The sequence below is a fragment of the Juglans microcarpa x Juglans regia genome, chromosome 6D (assembly GCF_004785595.1).
Source record: "Juglans microcarpa x Juglans regia isolate MS1-56 chromosome 6D, Jm3101_v1.0, whole genome shotgun sequence".
NCBI lineage: Eukaryota > Viridiplantae > Streptophyta > Magnoliopsida > Fagales > Juglandaceae > Juglans > Juglans microcarpa x Juglans regia.
The window spans coordinates 26,077,287-26,098,880 of record NC_054604.1 but is presented as its reverse complement, the minus strand read 5'-3'; the positions used below and the strand labels follow the sequence as shown (position 1 = coordinate 26,098,880).

General features: G+C 34.7%; 2 protein-coding genes and 1 long non-coding RNA gene across 9 annotated transcripts in view; 1 reads left to right on the top strand and 2 right to left on the bottom strand.

The window, feature by feature from the left end:
- LOC121234582 (sine oculis-binding protein homolog A-like) overlaps positions 1-21,594 on the bottom strand; it is a 92,514-nt gene that overhangs the window by 46,460 nt on the left and 24,460 nt on the right. The gene's annotated exons all lie outside the window — the stretch shown is intronic.
- On the bottom strand, positions 694-3,789 carry LOC121234584. Of its 4 annotated transcripts, none has more exons than XR_005934419.1 (6): positions 3,712-3,789; positions 3,549-3,638; positions 3,289-3,478; positions 1,457-3,214; positions 1,227-1,370; positions 863-1,118 (listed from the first exon to the last, which is right to left on the bottom strand). It is a non-coding gene; the product is annotated as an uncharacterized LOC121234584 (long non-coding RNA). The 4 variants fall into 4 exon arrangements; XR_005934420.1 differs by having other exon boundaries at positions 1,234-1,370; XR_005934422.1 differs by lacking the exons at positions 863-1,118; positions 1,227-1,370 and adding an exon at positions 694-760.
- On the top strand, positions 12,416-14,162 carry LOC121234577 (alkane hydroxylase MAH1-like). Its single transcript, XM_041130545.1, has one exon. It carries the CDS (start codon positions 12,501-12,503, stop codon positions 14,082-14,084), a length of 1,584 nt encoding a protein of 527 aa, XP_040986479.1. The 5' UTR covers positions 12,416-12,500; the 3' UTR covers positions 14,085-14,162.

Sequence of the window (21,594 nt, the reverse complement as noted above, 5' to 3'; positions counted from 1 at the left end):
ATCTAATCATTACAACTTTCAAACTTTCAAATAAATCACACTAAAAATTCAATTTTTTCAAATTATAAAATAAGAATTATATTAAAAAATTATATTCTAACAATATTTTAAATTTATATATTTTTATTTAACTTTTTCTCTCTTCTTTCTCAAAATTTCATAAAACATCTTAATTAAAACATCTTACTACTATTCACAAAATATTTTATTAATATTCACATAATACGCATCCTATTTCATCTCAACATCCAAATAAGATTAGATATGATTGACTTGCCAAAAAAAATTAAGATAAATGATATTTACAATCTATGGTTTGCAAGTTCACACATTCTCTTTATAAAAAGTAAATAAATCTAAAAATTACATGAAAATTTATTTTTTAATAATAAACTCTAAATTTTTTTTAAAATAAATACACAAAATTTGTATATCTTAAAACTATATCTTTACTCAAAAAGTAATTAAGGAGAATGAGTACCTATTGATATTTGAAAAAGCAAAAATGATTATTGTTAAAAGAGTGTCCAAGCGATACAGAATTAACACACCCTAGACACACCTATCAATGTGGGAGCTATGCTAGAGTGACCCACGATCAAGGCTTATTGTTTTAAGAAAAAATCTATTTCGAAGTCTTACATCACACACCGTCCAATGTCGCTTTTATTTTTTAAATCAAAATGTAACGTTATTCTGGATATTTTTGCTTCCAGCATGCTCTTTGGTGTTTGGACGCTAATTTATGACATTCTGGACCCTGATTAATCACACAAACCATTACAACAGCCAACAACTATCAAGCATCAAAATCAAAAGTTAATCACACGAATATCATGTTTTGGCATACGTGGCAAACACAGGCTAGAACATAAAACCCTGCCACTGAAGTGTGTCAAAATACAGTGGCAAAGTTAAACAGGAATTACAACTACAACTATAACAAATTACAGAGCACAACAAGGTACTAATTGCAAATTACATTGCTAGCAACTACTCCACAATAACAATTTGATGAAAGCAACACAGATTCTAAAATGGCCTCAGCTTCTCCATGAAATAGCACCTTTGAGCTTGGAATGTCGACAGTATTACATAAGTGCAATTTAGTCACATTTCTGAAACACAAGCAGATCAACAATTTCTACATTTAATAATTAATCAGAAAAATAAATTAATAATATCTTGAAAACAGTTAAACAAAGAAACTAATGGTAAATGACAACTTCACACCTCCTCATTATCCAATAACGTTGGTTGTGTGACAATACTATGCTAGATTCAACCAACAAAACTATCAACACTAACACAAGTTGAGATAGCAAAAGCTCACTTGAATGGGATTCATCATCGAAGATTTTCCTGCAAGTCTATATTCCAGGAAAAAAAGAGACTATTGGAAATGATACCCATGCAGTTCAGTATATATACAAATTGCAAATAAAAAAGTTATTACCTGTTTTTTCTCTCTTGGTTGCGTCGTTTTATACAACCGGAACCTTCCTTTTCGTTGGGGTTCTCCCTTTACCCTGGACGTGGGGGCTTGATATCTTTCTACCTTTCTCCACGACCACTTTTTCTTTAACATTGGTTGAGTAGGGTCTTGACTCAAATGTTAAGCCTTCAAATTTATGCTCAAATTCATCTAACAGGCGTAAAAAAGCATTGTAATGCTCATCACTTTGGGATACACGTGTTGCTAATTTCAAACATCTTTTCACCACAACCTCATACCTACGTGCATCTGCATTGCCTCGCAAGTCATCATAACTACTTTTGACCAGTGTGTATCTCCTCTTTAAATCTTTTCTCCATCAATCCAAAATATATTTTTCCGGCAGCACATTAATTTTCTTCATACGACATACAGCAAATGCATGCCTACAGAAAACTCTCCTCATCTCAAACAACGCACACATGCATTTAAATTCGCATTCCTCTTCGTTGTAGTAAACTGAATAATGCACATTTTTAACATGGTCATCATCAATGGAAATTTGATCCAAAACATCAAATGTGGAAACACAACCTTTAGTGCTAACAAGTGTGCAATTACATAAAATCAACCCCAATACCTCTTCTTGGACCTCCTTAAACTTTGCATTAGTATACATCATTTGAAACTGTTTCTCAATGCCAAACGGGGATATGCATGGAATTGTTTGGTTGAAGGAATTGAAATCAACCTTTGCCTCAACCTTCACCTTGTTCCTTAGAGCATTGTCAAATTGATCAACAAGTTCCTTCAATGTTGTACTAGAATGCACAAACCCATCAAAAAAAGCATTCATGCTTTCAGATCGTTTTGTAATGCTCATACCAGCCCAAAATACATTTTTCAAGTAAACTGGTACCTAAAAAGTCTTCTCGTTGTACAACCCTTGCAACCATGCATTAGAACCAAGATTATACATATTAAGTAGTTGCCTCCACTTGTCCTCAAATTCTCCACAAGTTTGCGAATCATATAGAGCACTCTCAATAGAAGTTTTCAACCCAACGTTGAATTGGGTGTGGGATCCCAATTTTTCTGTAAGCTTTTGCATGATGTGCCAGAGACAATATCTGTGACAAGTATTTGGAAATACAGTAGAAATAGCATTCTTCATTGCTCGATCATGATTTGTTATTATGGCTTTGGGAGCCCGACCATTCATGCACATTAACCATGCTCAGAACAACCAGACAAACGTACTTGTGTCCTCACTTGAAATCAAGCCAGTCCCTAACAGTATAGATTGGCCATGATGGTTTACACCCACAAAGAGAACAAAAGGCATACCATATCTATTTGTTAGATACGTCGTATCGAGAGTGATAACATCTCCAAAATACTTATATGCCACTCGACTACGTGCGTTAGCCCAGAACACATTTTTTACTCTGAACTCATCATTCATATCTATAATAGAAACAAAACCATCATCCATCTCCCTCATTCTATGAAAGTAGTCACAAAGTGCTTTGCCACCTCCTTTACCAAGCCTTAAGTGTCCGACTTTGTCTATAAAGTTCTGACAATCAGCATAGTCACTAAATATTTCGCCACCTCATTTATCTACTTGCTTGGCATATCGTTTGTAATAAGGCATAAGCTCTTTCTCAGTGGCAAAATTCCTACCTAATTTTGGTATTTCAATTCTTTCATCCTCATCAGATACATCATTAGTCCCCTCTGACTCTTTAAGTATGTCGGATGTTGTTCCTTTATCCTCTATAAAATGGATGAAATTAGTATTTATATCATATACATTGAGTATGACAGTCATTGGGTTTAAAGTGTAATACCGCTATTAATATGATAGCTTTGATTAGTTGCGTGTGATGTACCTTCAACATCCGTCTCGCTTTTTGCACTATTAGGCATGGTGGACGAATCACTTACACTTTGTGTGGTCTCTTCAGATCCTTTGAACGTTTCCAAATTACTCGACGAATGGCAAGGCAAAGTTGGTCCAAGAGGTGGCACCGACGAATGCTACAATTATATAGACATGTTAGTTCATTGCTAATGCACAAATAAATTTTTTTTAAAAAATTCCATCTACCTGGTTAGTTTCTTGAAGTCTTTTGACCTCTTCCGGATTACTCGATGAAGAATAGGGAACAGTTGATCCAAGAGGTGGCATCAATGGATGCTACAATTAGGCACGATGTTAAGAGTATTTCTAATGCATATAGAAAAAAGATTTCAAAACAAATACCATCTACCTGGCTAGTCTCTTGAAACCTTTTTAACTTCTCTGGATTACTCGACGAATGGTAGGGTAGAGTTGGATTATTCTATAACTATATATCACTCTCTTGTCGTTGATCTACATTTATTCAAATATAAATTCTAAAAGGCCAAATCATGATAATAAGTGTTTTGTAGGACTGTTCACTTGGGCTGAATTTTTTCTCGGCCCAATTCGAGTACTGGGTTTTAAACCCGGAACTCGATTTTACAACCCGATACCTAGTTTTTTTTATTATTTACTTTTTATTTTTTATTATTTTTATTACAGAGAAAACATATGTCTATAGTTTTGAACTGAGACGCAGACAAGACGAATGGGCGATGTTCTAAATGGTCCAAATCAGAAGGATAGATTGAGACATAGATACACACTTTAGCAACGCTATACCTGCTAGCTGCTATACCTACTCATATATGCTTTATGAGCATAAATTTATATAAGAGACGATGGAAACGAAGCCGACGAGAGAGCAGCCTGGGATTGCGCTATTGATGGGACCTCCTACTCCTCTCACACCTCCTGACCTTTGTCTTGTCTGTCCCACTCCCTAGTGATCCAAGGACTCATAGACTTTGAGTGCCCAATTCTCGTACCTGTGGCTAGGCCCGCACAGTGGCCTACCCAATAAAATTTTGGCCTGACCCGACTTGGCCTGCAGGCTAATCCAAAAAAAATCTAAATCGAGTAAGAATTATCGGTTGTTGTTGTTGTTGTTTTTGTTTTTGTTTTCTTTAAGACCAATGGAAATGACTGGTGGTTCGAGAATGTTGGGGATAAAATTGTTATTATCCTAACAATGGTTAGGGTTAAATCTTTATCCTAGCTGTACATGATCTAATATCAGTCCCTAAAAACGGGGTAGCCTGGTTAATGAATCGACTAGGATATATATGCAAATAGCCTCCATTATCCCACAATAACCAAAAAAAAAAACTTGTTAAAAGGAAAAAGAAATTCAATCTAAAATAGAGAGAAAAAGAAAACTGAAAACCATATCTCTTATAGACACTCAAAGTTCATAAACGAGTACAACCCAGAAAAGTGACAAACTCAGCCTCACAAAACTTCAAAATTTAACACAAATGGGTCCCAAACGACTGAACAATAAACCTCCATCACATAAGAAATTCATTCATTATTGTTAGAAATATTAGGACCCATCAAAGGAACCCCACATGGCATTTTAGTGTCAACAAACAATCCTCAAACAGGAATCTTTAACAACAAACATAGAATGTGCAGACCAAAAGCCTTGAATCACTCCTCATCAACATAAATAAAGTTTGATTTGGAATCAAACTCTGAAAGACAAATATTACTAAATGATACAAAAAAAATATTATGAAAATTTTTAATAAATATGTAAGTAAGAAATGTGTTCATTACCCGATTCTGCCTCAAAACTTTCAACATTGTCCTAGGTGGCACTAAGATCAATAGGTATTGGATCTTTTAACCAATTCTAAGTACAAACGAGTGCCTCAACTGTTCTTGGAGATAATGAACAACGAAATGAGTCAAGCACACGACCCCCTGCATTGAAGGTTGACTCAGAAGAAACAGTAGAAATAGGAATGACCACCACATCTCGTGTAACTCTCGCCAAAATAGGATACGTTATTTCATTGATTTTTCACCAATCCAAAATATCAAAATTTGGAACTCGGGCCTCACAACCATATTCCAAGTATTGATCAATCTCTTATTTGTTCCTCAAATCACATTTAATAATTTCTTACTCATACTCAATCCAAAAACTTTGCTGAGATTCAGAATCAATCGTATTAGGATCAACTGAGGAAAGAGGCTCAGAGTATAAAACTTCACTTGAACTCCCATACATAATACCATACTCCACGTACATGTCAATCATCAATTATTTCACTTTTGCAATTATTTCTTCAACTAAATTACCACCATATATTTTTTTGAACAAAAAATGTAAAAGACTAAATTTGCATCTTGGATCAAGAACTACAACAATGAATATCAGCAAGTTACTCTTTTAATTAATCCTCAACATTTATCATACTTATTCTTCATGCTCATAGCCATACCTTTCAACACTAGATCATTACCTTGACTCATTTTTTATAAATGTGATTGGATGCCACAAAGCTCTTAGCAATATGCTTTAGATGTAACATACAAAGAGTCAAAAAGTCTCACAGTAGCATCATAAAAAATCTTAAAAAACTTAACCACTATTTTAAGTCTCACCCAATCACTAGAGCTTGGGGGGCTCAAGCTACGACAATAGTGAGAAAAATAATCATCATCATTCTCCAATTGCAAAAATGCCTTTTGAAATGTTTTTGAAACTTCTAGCATGAGATAAGTAGAGTTCCATCTGGTGGGAACATCAAGGCACAGCAATTTTGAACAGCTGATTTTCTCCTTCTCTATACACTTTTTTTTTTTAATTTTTACATTCTTGCAAGAGATGATCTAACATACTTAATCGCATTGCGCACCCTTATGATCGAATCATTACAATCTTTTAGCTCATCATTCACAATAAGGTTCATAATATGGTCGCAACACCTTATGTGAATATACTTCCCCTCCAACAAATGACCTCCCACAAACTTTTTTCAGTAATCGATGGCAACATTGTTTGAGGAAGCATTGTCAACTGAAACAGTAAAAATCTTATGAATTCCCGAATCCTATAGACATCTACATGCTTTCCAATAGTGTCCCCTTTGTGATTAGGAATCAAACAAAAATTTATAATTTTTTTGTGTAATTTCCACTCACAATCAATAAAGTATGCAGCAAGACACATATAATTGAAGTTCTAATTGGACGTCCAAGTGTCAGTAGTTAAACTAACCTGCCCAACTACCTTAAATACTTCTTCAATTTCTCCTTCTCTTTTTTAAATAGTTTAATATAATCTCTCACTGTAGTGGTTCGAGATGGCACTTGGAATCTTAGTTCTAGTGATTTACATACCCTCCTAAATCCTTAGGCTTCCACCACTCTAAACGTAACCTCATCACAAATTATCATCTCTGCAATTGTCATTTGTACATCTTCTAGATCAAATTTATGAGTAATTTTTTGATCCATGGGTCTAATTCTATTAGGATTTTTCCTACAAACACCAACATGATGCAGCATACTTGATGTACTATGTTTTTTGGGTTGACAAGCGTAAGTCTTGTGGCAATAATTACACCCCGCTTTTGTGTCTCTTAATGAACATCCAACTATTTTTGTGAAATGTTCCCACACCACTAAGGGGTTCTTACTTGCCTTCCTTTTGGGAGGGAGGAAGGTGTTACTACTACTAGACAAGTTAATGTTTGAAGCTAAAGGAGCAGTAATCTCATCGTCTCTTAAATATGTAGAAGTGTCACTTCTGAAGGAATCCATGATATGAACTAACATATAATTATCATATAAAAACATGAGAAAACATAATAATTTGACATGAGCATGCATTATCTAAAGATTATATGCCTAGAATCCAAGAACACAAATACCAGCAAAACAAAATGGTTAATGACAAGTACCTAGCTAGTTAATGGATTCTCTAGACAGGTACCTAGAATTTAAACTCGTCTCTTATTTTCCTAAAATTTACATAAGTTTTGTTCCAAAAAGTTTTGGTTCTGTACCCTTATCGCCATGGACTTAAGTTGTTTTATATGCCTAGTCCCAACAATTCCACATGTTTGTGGATTTTGAATGTACCAGAACTCAATGCTGCAGAAATTTTCTTCAAGCTGCTATTGGCTATATTTTTCATGACCTGGAGTAACTTTCAAAGTAAGTTATGGCACCACCAACTAGATATCATTTATGGAATAGAAAAAAAAAAAATCTATTTGTAAATTCACCTATTGCAAAACCAAGCACATTGCTGCTGTGAAAGCATTGTCACGTGGTAATTGCATTTGACTTTTCTTTAACTGTTGTCCAATAGTAAGTAGTGTGTATACAAAATACTAAACTAGCACACTCAGGAGATGCTCTTGTTAATATACATAGGCTTTTGCCTGATCAACAATATTTTATTTTATTTACCAATACAAAAAGTAGTATGTTTACGTACAAGCTTACAACCAACAGAACTCTTCTCTGTCTAAAATATGTCTTTGAGGCACCAATCCTAAAAACTAGATATATAAACATTTCTGTAAATCCAAAAGTGAGGCTTCTAAAATGTTATTATGTTATACATAATTTTGTTCGATCTAAAATGCCCTAATCAAAACTCTAAAGATTTGTATACTTTATAAATCGGCACGGTGTTTGAATTGTATCCTTCAAGAAGTGTACGTGCTGCTTAATTAGTTTTGTTTGGTTCTGCTTTTATTGTTGGGTTTGGTCATAGCTGCGAAGTTTCTGTTGGTTTTTTAACTTAGAAATGATTAAAATATTTAATGTAAAGTAAAAATAGTATGAACCATTATCTTTGTTCAATGTATCGATTCAGTTATCTAGATTTAAATGAAAATGTATCTTGGTACTTGAACCAATGTATGCCTCTTGGAGATATGAGCTTTAACCGCTTCCCAACCAAACAAAGGGTTGTGTCCTTTAGTGAATTAGAAACATTTTCAATATATTCTCTAATATTTGAGAAGTTGTGACTTTTCACAAGTACTATTTTATTTATGTGATGTGACTTTTCACATGTACCCTTTCATTTTAAAAAGTTGTGACTTTTCACAAATACCATTTCATTCTCTATAAATAGGAAACCTCACCCACAAATTTATTAACTCCAAATTCTCTACAAAATTAGAGAAATACTTCCTCCTTCTTTTTGTCTTTCTTTCTTTAGGCTTTAGCTATTTTATATCGGGTTTGAGGATCTCCTTTTGTGTGCACTGATAAGGAGATTAACGGGAACCGACGTTGTTGTATCTTGAGAGTAGACTGTCAAAAAGCCAAGTGCATGTTTAAATTTGGAGGCGGCGGAATCTACTCTAAGGAAAGCGTCTATCATAACATGCCTCAACATCGGGTTCTCTCTTTCTAATTTATTCTTGTTATTTTACATATTCTCTAATTTACAAAGCATTTCAAAATATTTCCCAACAGTTTCCACACAAAACTCTTCCGAGTTTTGTTTCCCCAATATTTTCTTAGCAGCCCAACAAAACTTGAGACAAGCCTTGTGGTCAAACAAATTGGAACCCTAGGAAGTTTCTTATAGTTAATCTTTCCAACAACTTAAGCAAGAATAAAAACTCTAAGAGAGAGAACAAGTCATTGGGAAGGAATTGGAGAGCTCGCTCGAATCGGTGGGGCTGATCATACACGGCACATACCCAAATTTGAGCTCGCTAGAATCGCTCAAATCACTCAAAGCAAGAATAACAACACAAATATCTAAACTAGTCTTAGAGAGCACAGACCTAGAAGAACGAGGTGGCAAAAAACAACAAAAAACAATATGGGAATTCAGACCCAGACAAGCGGGAGAAGTCGACACTAGTTTCTTAGGGGTGCGATCGAGGAGAGAGAGAGAGAGAGAGAGAGAATTGGTTTCTACTTTATTGCAGGAGCGATCGAGGGGAGATGAAGCATTGCAACAGAGATGAAACAGGCTGGCTATAGGAGAGACAGATGAATGGTGGTAGGGTTTGAAAGAAGAAAAAATTTACATAACCTCTTACTATTCAGACAACCTCCACACACTACACTTTTTTTAATTTTAATTTTTTTTTCTTTTATCAAATATTTAATATATGAATAATGAATAGAATAATTGAACTAGTTTAAAAAGAATAAACTCAAAAAAAAATTAAAAATTTTATAAAAATGTGATATGTGGAGGTTGGGAGGTTGTGTAGTATTGCTCTTGAAACAAATATGAAGTGGATGAAGCGGACGGGCTACTGTTTCGCGTGATAAATGTTGTTTAGTTGAATCCGAATTTAACTGACGGGTCACATCAGGTTAATCGGGCGAGTCGGGTCATGACGTTCTTTTGCACAGGCCTACCTGTGGTACTATTTTACATATTCTTTCTATACATGAAAAGTCACTCAAAAATGAAAATGAATGTATGCCAAAGGCATATGATCTCATGGCATAACAACCAAACTTTTAAAATAGAGGTATTGGGTTCGACTCCATCTCCAAATTAAAAAAAATAAATAAATAAAAATGATTGTCCCTCCCAAAATCCAAAATTCGAAATCCTAATTTTAAAAATTTCATTCAAGTTTCAGCTCGAATTTAACTCGGTTTAACTCGGTCTAGATTCCGGCTCGGCTTTAAAATTTAGATTTAGGTCTGGGTATATCGAAATTTCTAGACCGCAATCCTAGTGTTTTGTTGTCTTTTTTTTTTTTTTTTTTTTTTTTTTTTTTTTTTTTTTTTCCTTATCGGGGTATAACTTTGATCGCAGCATTCCGGCAGATATCTTATAAAAGAAAAAGGTTCTGGGGATCACATGAGAAATTACCCAGCGGCAAGCAAGCTAGCAGCTAGCTTGATCCCCAGGAATTGAATTATATTTTCCCTACCTAACAAGGAACTCATGGTGTGTAAATCACACTTTCACTATCGCTGACAAGATTTTATTTATAAACTTAAAATTTAAATTTCTATTTTCATGTAAATAGCGTAAAGGGTAGCGCTCTAGCACTTGCCTTACAATTAAGATCCAGCTTTACAATTAAGATCCAGCCCTATTTTGTTTTCACAATTTATATCAACTTATCTCATCTTATTTTATTTAATTATTATAATATTTTTAAATTTTTATATAAAATACAATAAACCATTCAATTTTTTCAAATTTCAATTTTACTTTTTTAAATTTTAAAATAAAAATAATATTAAAAAAATATATTCTAATAATATTTTATTCAACTTTCATCTTAACTCATTTCAAAAAACAAACGAGACCGATATAGGATGGTGCAAGAGTCACCAATAATTTTTAAAGTAAATTTTATATTTTTCCCATTTTTTAAAATGGAGACTGCAATTTAGATGCTTTAATATTTATACAAATTAATTCTCATCTATGTATGGGTGTGTGTATATTTATATATATATATATATATATATATATATATAATGAAATTTGGTCCCATGAGTTTGTCCTTTCAAAGTATTATTTAGGTATTTTATTTTATTTTATATTTTTTTAATAGTTAAAGAAGTGACTATTAATGAAGTGATGTATTTTTTATTTTTAAAAAATATTTAAAGATTTTTAAACAATGTTTGAAAAATAAGTAAATAAAAAATACAATTTGTACTAGTGGTAAGTTTGAAAGGACAAATTCACCAAAATGAGCAGCAACACCTTGAAAGAAAAAATAATTCTACTTAGCATCCCACAAATCACACACCACACATCTTTTAACTTTTTTTTTTTTCTCATAATAAGTATGTGGTGTATGAATGATAAGTAAAACAATTCAATTAGTTTAATAAGAATAAAATAATAAATAAATAAATAAATATTTTAAAAATATATAAAATATGTAGTGTCGGATTATAAATAGTATCCCTCTAAAAGAAATGGTTTGGTAGACATCTTATCTAATAATATAATAAACAATTTAATTTTTTAAAATCTCAAAATAAAAATTATATTAAAAAATTATATTCTAATAATATTTTATTCAATTTTAAATTTTTATATCATCAAATTTGTAAAACCAAATCAAGCTAGACACCAAAAGACTATCACTATAACATTACTATATATTAAAAACATAATTCAAAATTTGATTGTTTGGATGATGAGTTGAGATGGTTTTAAATGAATTGAATAAAATATTGTTAGAATATTATTTTTAATATTTTATTTATTATATTTTATTTAAAAATTTAAAAGAATTATAATAAAATAAAATAAAAATAATTGAGGTGAGTTTCGATAGCTCAGTTCTCAATATATATATATATATTTATGTTGATTACAACGACAGGCACAACTTTATCTTGAGGAATAGTGGTGGTGTAGGGGTGTAGGGGTCCGTCACTATTTAATTTTCATACCTATAATTTTTTTTTTTTATACGGGGCATCGAGGTAGTAACCTTTTTTTCTTTTTCTTTTTTCGTATGATATAGAATAGTAAATAATAGCATAGAAATATGCAGGCAAACAAATAATTCAAGATTCAAACCAATTAATGATCATTTATTAAGGGCAAACAAATAATTCAAGATTCAAACCAATTAATGATCATTTATTGAAGAGTATCACATATTACGTCATTATATATATATATATATATGTATATATATATATATATATAAAAGATTACTGAATGAAGTAATATGTGATACTCTTCAATTGATGATCATTAATTGGTTTGAATCTTAAATTGTTTGTTTGCCCTTACTTGTATGTAAATAATGGCATGGCTGCTATTATTTACTATTCTATATCCTATTTAAAAAAAAAAAAAGTTACTACCTCGACACTCTGTATAAAAAACAATTATAGATATGAAAATTAAATAGTACGGACTCCTACACCCCTACACCACCACTATTCCTCAAGATAAAGTCGTGCCTGTTGTAGTAATCAACCGAAAAAGGTTAAACAACACGCGATGCCGATCATACTCCCGATGCTATGATATGAAAACCGGCGCACACGCCAGGACACATGCACTATAAAAAGAGGAAGTTGGGAAACCAAAAACATCATCCCCAAGTTCAAAATTTATGAAAACCAGGTGACATACCTAGCCTGCTTTATATTTCACCTACATAACATTCATCAAAAGCTTATAAGATCGATACAGCTCCGGCCAATATTCTAATCATGGGCGCCATGCTAATTGATGTCAACGTTCTTGTTCAGATACTTGTGGCGTATCTTTGTTTTCTCCCTCTCTACCTGATTTGGAGTTGGAAGAGAACAATTACTCTGGTCACGAACTGGCCTCTTGTTGGAATGCTGCCTGGGCTTCTTTCTAAGTTATCGGATATCCATGAATATGCAACCCAGGTTCTGAAACAAAATGGTGGGACTTTTCGGTTCAAAGGGCCATGGTTAGCCAACATGGACTTTTTGGTCACTTGTGATCCCATGAACGTGCGCTATATATCGACACAAAACTTCGCCAACTACACTAAAGGACCCGAGTCCAAGAAGCTTGCTGAGCCTTTTGGAGATGGGGTTCTCAACTCTGACTCGGAGTCGTGGAAATCCTACAGAAAGTTGATTCACTCAATTATTAAACACAGGAAGTTTCAGTTGTTTCAAGAGAGATCTATGCGTCAAAAGGTATCGCAAGGCCTGATCCCTGTTCTTGAACATGTGTCGAGACAAGGAATTGTGGTAGACTTGCAAGATGTTTTTCAGCGGTTCACCTTCGATAATATCTGTCTTTTGGTAATGGGTTTTGATCCAAAGTGCCTTACCATTGAATTACCGGAAGATGATTACAGAATGGCATTTGACGAAGTAGAGGAGGCCATATTTTACCGGCATATTGTGCCGGAAAGCATTTGGAAGTTGCAGAAATGGCTTAACATAGGAGAAGAGAATAAGCTGAGAAGAGCCATGGAGATCTTGGATCCTTTCTTGTACCAGTGCATTTCATTAAAGAAAGGAGAATTTCTGAGATGCAGAACGTCCCAAATGGAGCAAGTTGAGGATGGGAAGGACGAGGACTTTGATATACTAACAGCTTGCATGGTAGAACAAGAACGAGAAGAAGCGAAAGGAGAAGTAGCACAGACGGATGATTATAGAAGATCTGACAAATATTTAAGAGACATTGCATTCAATTTCATAGCAGCTGGGAAAGACACTGTAAACGCAAGTCTCACGTGGCTTTTCTGGCTTATTGCCACACACCCTTCTGTAGAAGAAAAGATACTAGAAGAGATCAAAGAAAATTTGCAGGCCAAAGAAGATGGAAAGTGGAGGCTTTTCAGCATAGAAGAGCAAAGCAAACTAGTTTATCTCCATGCAGCCATCTGCGAGGCTCTTCGGCTATATCCATCATTACCTTTTAATCACAGATTTTCTGTTGAACCAGACGTTCTTCCGAGCGGCCACTGCGTTAATGCGAACACAAAGATATTGGTGTCACTTTATTCAATGAGAAGTATGGAAGGAATATGGGGAGAAGATTTCTTGGAGTTCAAACCCGAGAGATGGATTTCTGAGATAGGAGGAATAGTGCGCATACCATCTTACAAGTTCATTGCATTCAATACAGGACCTAGGAGCTGCTTGGGTCGAGACCTAACTTTCTTTCAGATGAAGACTATTGTTCCTGCAATTCTTTGGAATTATCGTATTCAAGTGGTTGAAGGACATCCTATTTCTCCATGTCTCTCTGTCATGCTGCATATGAAACATGGCTTGAAGGTCAGGGTTTCCAAGAGATCATGATGATCAAGTACGTACGCACTAGTGTTGGACCATGAGGAAGAGAAATATTATTATAAATAATTTTGTTTATCATCCTCACACATCACATATCATATTCATTTTAAATTTTTTTTTTATTTTTTCTATAATAATTATGTGATGTATAGATGATAAGTAAAACAATTCAATTAGTTTAATAAGAATAAAATAAAAAATAATTTTAAAATATATAAAGTGTGTGACGTGAGAAAATGGTAGCATCCCTTTATTATGAATAATTTTCCCTTCTCCAAGTTTTGTGATAGAGATTAATTATGAATAAATCAAAATTGTTGTATGAGCAGCAAGTAGTTTTAATTTGTCATTCAATAAGATTCTTTTCATGCAATTATATTTATATCCATCCGTCTCAAATAGTTTAGGATATATAATGTTGTAAGTAGACAACGTGTTTCTCTATTTTTATATTAAAAATGTTTGGGTCGTATATAGAGTGATTCCACGAAAGTAGATTTTTTAAACCAATGTTGTTGATTTTTTTATATATCGTAGAGACGCATGACTTTCTCTCGTATTAAATTCTAACCTTGTATCACACTTCATTTGGAGAATCAGACTATTTAAAATTATAACTATATAATTATGTGATGTATAGATGATAAGTAGAATAATTCAATTAGTTTAACAAGCATTAGTCGTTTGTTTATTTTTAGTCGGAGTCAAATTCGAACAACATTAATAGTTAACAAATCCAAGTTCAAACTAGGAAATTTGAGTTCGAGCTGAGTTCAAACAAATAAACATGCTAATCGAACTCATGTATCCTTATTCAAATTCGAGTATGTCGAATAAATTCAAGATTGCTTAACAAGTCCAACTAAATAACAAATTTCAAATACGATCACAATTTTTTATGATCCAGGGGTAATCACTTTATAATAGAGTAGGCTAGGGGAATCCAGTTTCCTACCACAGAACAGATAGGTTACATATTATGCCCAAAGACAAATAAAATACAAGTACTATAGGATGTAAAGTCATTCTAGATCTGTTTGCTTCCAACATGCTCTTTGGTGTGGACGCTAATTTATGACATTTTGGATCCTGAATAATCACACTACCCATTACAACAGCCAAAAACTATCAAGCATCAAAATCAAAATCTAATCACACGAATATCATGTTTTGGCATACAGCAAACACAGGCTAGAACATAAAACCCTGCCACTAAAGACTATCAAAATATAGTGGCAAAGTTAAACAAGAATTACAACTATAACAAATTACAAAGCACAAGCTACTAATTGCAAATTAACTACTACCAACTACGCCACAATAACAATTTGATGAAAACAACATGGATTCTAAAATGGCCTCAACTACTCCATGAAATAACACCTTTGAGCTTGGAATGTGGATAGTATTACACGTGCATTTTAGTCACATTTCTGACACAAAAGCAAATCAACAATTTCTAAATTTATTAATTAATCAGAAAATTTTATTAATAATTTCTTGAAAACAATTAAACAAAGAAATTAATGGTAAATGACAACCTCACACCTCCTCATTTTTTGATAATGTTGGTTGTGTGAGAATACTATGTTGGACTCTAACAACAAAACCATCAACACTAACACAAGTTGAGATAGTAGAAGCTCACTTGAATGGGATTCAACAACGAAGATTTTTCTGCAAGTCTATATTCCAGTTAAAAAAAGAAAAAAAAAAGACATTTATTAGAAATGAGTTCATTATATATACAATTGCAAATAAAAAAATTACAACCTGTTTTTTTCTCTTTGTTGTGACATTTTCTACAACCAGAACCTTCCTTTCTGTTGGGGTTGTCCCTTTCCTACGAACAATGTGGGGGCTTGATATCTTTTTACCTTTCTCCATGACCACTTTTTCTTTAACATTGATTGAATAGGGTCTTGACTCAAATGTTAAGCCTTCAAATTTATGCTCAAATTCATCTAACTGACGTAAAAAAGCATTGTAATGCTCATCACTTTGGGACACATGTGTTGCTAATTTCAAACATCTTTTCACCACTACCTCATACCTTTGTGCATCTGCATTGCTCCACAAGTCATCATAACTACTTTTGACCAGTGTGTATCTACTCTTTAAATCATTTCTCCATCGATTCAAAATAAATTTTTCGGGCAACACATTAATTTTCTTCATACGACAAATAGCAAATGCATGCCTACAGAAAATTCCCCTCATCTCAAACAACACACACATGCATTTAAATTCGCATTCCTCGTTGTTGTAGTCAACTAAATAATGCACATTTTTAAATGGTCGTTATCAATGGAAATTTGATCCAAAATAGCAAATGTGGAAACACAACCTTTAGTGCTGACAAGTGTGCAATTACATAAAATCAACCCAAACACCTCTTCTTGGACTTCCTTAAATTTTGCATTTGTATACATCATTTGAAACTACTTCTCGATGCCAAACGGGAATATGCATGGAATTGTTTGCTTGAAGGAATTGAAATCAGTCGTTGCCTCGACCTTCACCTTATTCCTTAGAGTATTGTCAAATTGATCAACAAATTCCTTCAACGTTGTACCAGAATGCACAAACCTGTCGAAAAAAGCATTCATGCTTTGAGACCGTTTTGTAATGCTCATATCAATCCAAAATACATTTTTCAAGTAAATCGGTACCCAAACAGTCTTCTCGTTGTACAACCCTTGCAGCCATGCATTAGAACCAAGATTGTACATATTAAGTAGTTGCCTCCACTTGTCCTCAAATTCCTCACAAGTTTGTGAATCATGTAGAGCACTCTCAATAAAAGTCTTCAACCCCTCGTTGAATTGGGTGTGGGATCCCAATTTTTCTGTCAGCTTTTGCATGATATGCCAGAGACAATATATGTGGCGAGTATTTGGAAATACAGTAGAAATAGCACTCTTCATTGCCCGATCTTGATTTGTTATTATGGTTTTGGGAGCCTAACCATTCATACACGTTAACCATGCTCGAAATAACCAACCAAACGTACTTTTGTCCTCACTTGAAATCAAGCTAGTCCCTAATAATATAGATTGACCATGATGGTTTACACCCACAAAAAGAACAAAAGGCATACCGTACCTATTTGTTAAGTACGTCATATCGAGAGTGATATCATCTCCAAAGTACTCACATGCCGCTCAATTGCATGTGTCAGCCCAAAACACAGTTTTTACTCTTAACTCGTCATTCATATCCATAACAAAAACAAAACCATCATCAACTCCCTCATTCTATCAAAGTAGTCACTAAGTGTTTTACCACTTCCTTTACCAAGCCTTAAGTGTCCGACTTTGTCTATAAAGTTCCGACAATAAACGTAGTCACTAAATGCTTCACCGCCTCCTTATCTTCTTGCTTGGCATATCGTTGTAATAAAGCAGAAGCTCTTTCTCAGTGGCAAACTTCATACCAGATTTTGGTATTTCAACTCGTTCATCCTAATCAGATACATCATTAGTCCCTTCTGACTCTTTACGTACCTCGAATGTTGTTTCTCAATCCTCTACAAAATGGATGGGATTAGCATTTATATCATATACATTGAGTATGACAATCATTGGGTTTAAAGTGTAATACCGCTATTAATATCATAGCCTTGATCATTTGCTTGTGATGTACCTCCAACATCCATCTTATTCTGCATTATTAGGCATTAGGGCTGTGCAAAATTCTGTAATTTTCGACTCCGCCCAACCTCCGCTCTGATTCCAACTCTGAAGGAGTCGGAGTGGTCGGAATTTGGAGTCGGAGGTTGGAGTAACTCTAAATAGGGAGTCGGAGTTCGAAGCTCCATGAAGCTCTGAACTCCGACTCCGAATATTTTCAAAACAAAAAATTAAACGACGTCGTTCCACATCGTTTCATCACACGGGGGTTCCAAAATGCAGGACCCCTTTCCCTTCTTCCTTCTTCCTTCTTCCTTCTCCTTTCTCCGTTCTCCTTTCTCTCTCGCGTCTCACGTCTCGCATCTCTGTTGCTTCCATTCCTCTTTGCTCCTCCGTGCGACTTCAATCGGAGCGTCAGCCTCCGTTCAGCTTCAGCCTACGGTGAGAGTGAGGGGTTCCAAGCCCTAAAATTAAATCAAGCAATTTAATTTTATGTACACGTCCCTTGTGAATTGGTATTTTGTCGTGATTCTTGTGATTGGTGTTGTAAATTTGTAGTAAGGAAATGTGTTTGATGAAATGTATGATATGTTTGTAAGTTGTGTTGTATGCATGTAATGTGTTTGATAAAATGTATAAGAGATGAGCTCTCTGCATTTAAGGATCACATAAGAGACTTCCTTATGATTCCAAGGAGCTCAAATTATAACCTAGAAGTGGCTTGGATGTTTCCTTAAATTGTTACAAATGGTATTGGTCCCACATTTGTAAACCATGTGGCACTGCGTACTCAATGCAAGGTGGCCTCAACAAGGACATTAGAAATTAAAGTGGGGAAGACCATGATTACCCAATAAGTTCAACATTGGGTGGGAAGAGATCTATGACAAAAAAGCATTGAGTGTCAAATCCCATATTAGTTCCTTACTATGTGGAACTCAACTTTATAAAATTATTCAGAAGGACTCTAGATAGGGCATGGATTTTTTCTTGGCTCTTTACATCAATAAGTACTTTTTTTTTATATAAGTAAGAAATAACATCAATAGCTAGTACTTGCAACCTTTTTCATGTTAGTCAACTTGCAGTTGCATTATAGGGCTAGTTTAGTCACTAATTGAAGCGAGTGAAAAGAGAGAGACGGCAGTGCCAACAGGAACTAGCCATGAAAGAAGATAGAGCACAGTTTGTACCACAAATATGCCTAACATTTGATGTCCTTACCATCACAAACATGGATCCCTCTGGTTTGTTTGGGCAAATAATGCAAGGAATTTCCTTAATTCTATCATAACATGTACATGCAGAAGGGTGTCAATAGTTTTTTAAAAGAAATCCTCCCCAGATATTTCAAGGATATGTGGAATCGCACCCTGATACATAAACAACCGTTGTTACATTTCAAGTAAGAGAAGGCAAAGAAAAACACAAATGACTATAGTATTGCCCTGTTATTATGTCAAAGAAAAAATGCACAACGATAATGACCAGATAATTCTTGAAACAAATTCTTGTATGTAGCCACATAGTGGTTGAATCCACCCATCCTTCTAGCCAAAGAGCCATTTAGCCTAAACCCTACGTATAGAGTAAAATCCTGGTTGGGTTTAGAGGTAATAGGAGCTTTCAATATCACTATTTCTCTAATCTGCTATCTAAAGAAATTCTTCTATATTGTCTTTTAGGTAAATTTTCATGAACAGGAATTAAGAAATAAAGACTTTATTTCTTAATTCCTGAAGTTGACCCCCGAAACCAAACATTTTGGCAAAATAATTTACTTGATTATGACTTTTGAGAGCATGCAACACATTCTTTTTATTGCACTAGGGCTATGCATTACACTTTTATAAATTTTCCAGTGGAATCTATATTGGAAGATCACATATATGTTTGCGTTAATTTAAACGTTTAATATAGCCTAGTTATTTTTTAAACTAATTTTTTGCTTCTAATTTATTTTTTCAGCTTTTTTGATTGTGATATGGATCCTAGAACTAGTCGAGATGATCGACCACAAGGGAATGTGGTGGATGCCAATACTACAACTCCTACGCTAGTGGGTACTTCCACCCCTAGAGCCACATCTAAGCAGCTTCATCTAGAGCAGTTACATCTTGTGCGAGTAGTCGACTCCCACTCCCAGAGGATGAGGATATATTCAACGAAGAGGATAAGATGCCCATGAAGCAAGATCAACCACCGCGGCCTTTTAAAAAGAGGTCGTGGACATGGGAGCATTTCACCAAAATTCCTGATGATATTGCGAACCCAGTAGCAAGATGCCATTACTGTGGGCAACTTTGTGGATGTCATTCGAAGAAGTAAGGCACCAGTGTGTTAATAGCACATCTAAATAGTTGCCAACGATATAAGATAGCGAAGGGATTGGCGGCCACTGATCAAACCAACCTCAGTTACCAAACTTCTACAGCCACTAATGGTACACAGACTAAGAAATTGGTCATCTCTCAATACAGTGAGAAGATGTTGAGGGACATACTTGCAGAGATGATAATTACTGATGAGATGCCCTTTACCACAGTCGAGAAAAGAGGCTTCCGAAAGTTTCTAAACTTTGTTGAGCCACAATTTCTCATTACATCACGGTATACAGTGATGCGAGATTATATGAAAAGGCATGCGAAAGACAAGGTGGAGATGAGGAAGATGTTTATTACCACTGGCCAAAGAGTCCCGTTTACAATTGACACGTGGACATCCATACAAAACGTCTGCTACATGTGTATCATAGCACACTACATTGGCAGTAAGTGAATTTTGCCTAAAAAAAATTATTGGTTTTAAAGATATTGTGGATTATAAAGGCGCATCCATTGGGGCGAAGATGAATGATTTTTTAAAAGACTGGAAAATTCAAAAAGTGTTGTGTATTATAGTTGACAATGCCAGTGCCAATGAAACAACAATTGATTGGTTTAAGCGGAACACGACAGTGAAATATGATGTCATTCGGGCCCACGAGTTTATTCACATTCAATGTTGTGCTCATATCATCAATTTCATAGTTGTTGAGGGGTTCAAAGAGGTTGATGATTCTATTACCTGAGTCCACAGTATTGTACGATATGTGAGGGGTTCCCCTCAAAGGCTTGCCAAGTTTAAGGCAATAGCAAAAACTCTTAAGATTGATGTTCTACTATATTGTGCTTGGGCGTTCCGACTCAACAGAACTCTACATACATGATGTTGGATATGGCACAGAAGTACCAAAAAGCATTCAAGCAGATGGAGGTCGAGGATGGGGGCCTGAGGTTTGCTTTGTTGGAGCCAGCAGGACAAGGGCTCGGTTCACCGGACGCACATGATTGGACCAGTGTGAGGTACTTTGTTGAATTTTTAAGAATTTTTTATGACATAACCATGCGGCTATCTGGATCCAAATATACGACTGCGAACTCATTCTTCAGCAAGCTCTTGAGCTTCACTTCCACTTGAAAAATAGTTGTACTGACTCAGGTGGATTGTTATCTGCTATAGCTATGAGGGTGAAGACCAAATATGATAAATATTGAGGAAATATTTGAAGATAAATAGATTATTATTTGTGGCTATGATCCTTGACCCCCGATATAAGTTAGCCGTTCTAGAATTTTGGACAAATTCCGTCCTCAGGACAGTGAAGGCTGTAGAGTTTATTAGAGTGCTAAAAAGTGATATTGATGACCTATATAATTAGTACAACAATAGTTGTCAGCCTTCATCTGCAGCTGGTAGCTCCTCACCTTCGAGGCCTACCGGGTCGACAGCTTCCTCAGGTGATACTGACCCATCTGTAGGGGTTAAAGGTCATCGTATTATGCAGCAGTATCATCAACTCATGCCAACAAGGAATATTATACAGTATACATCTAAGGTTGAAG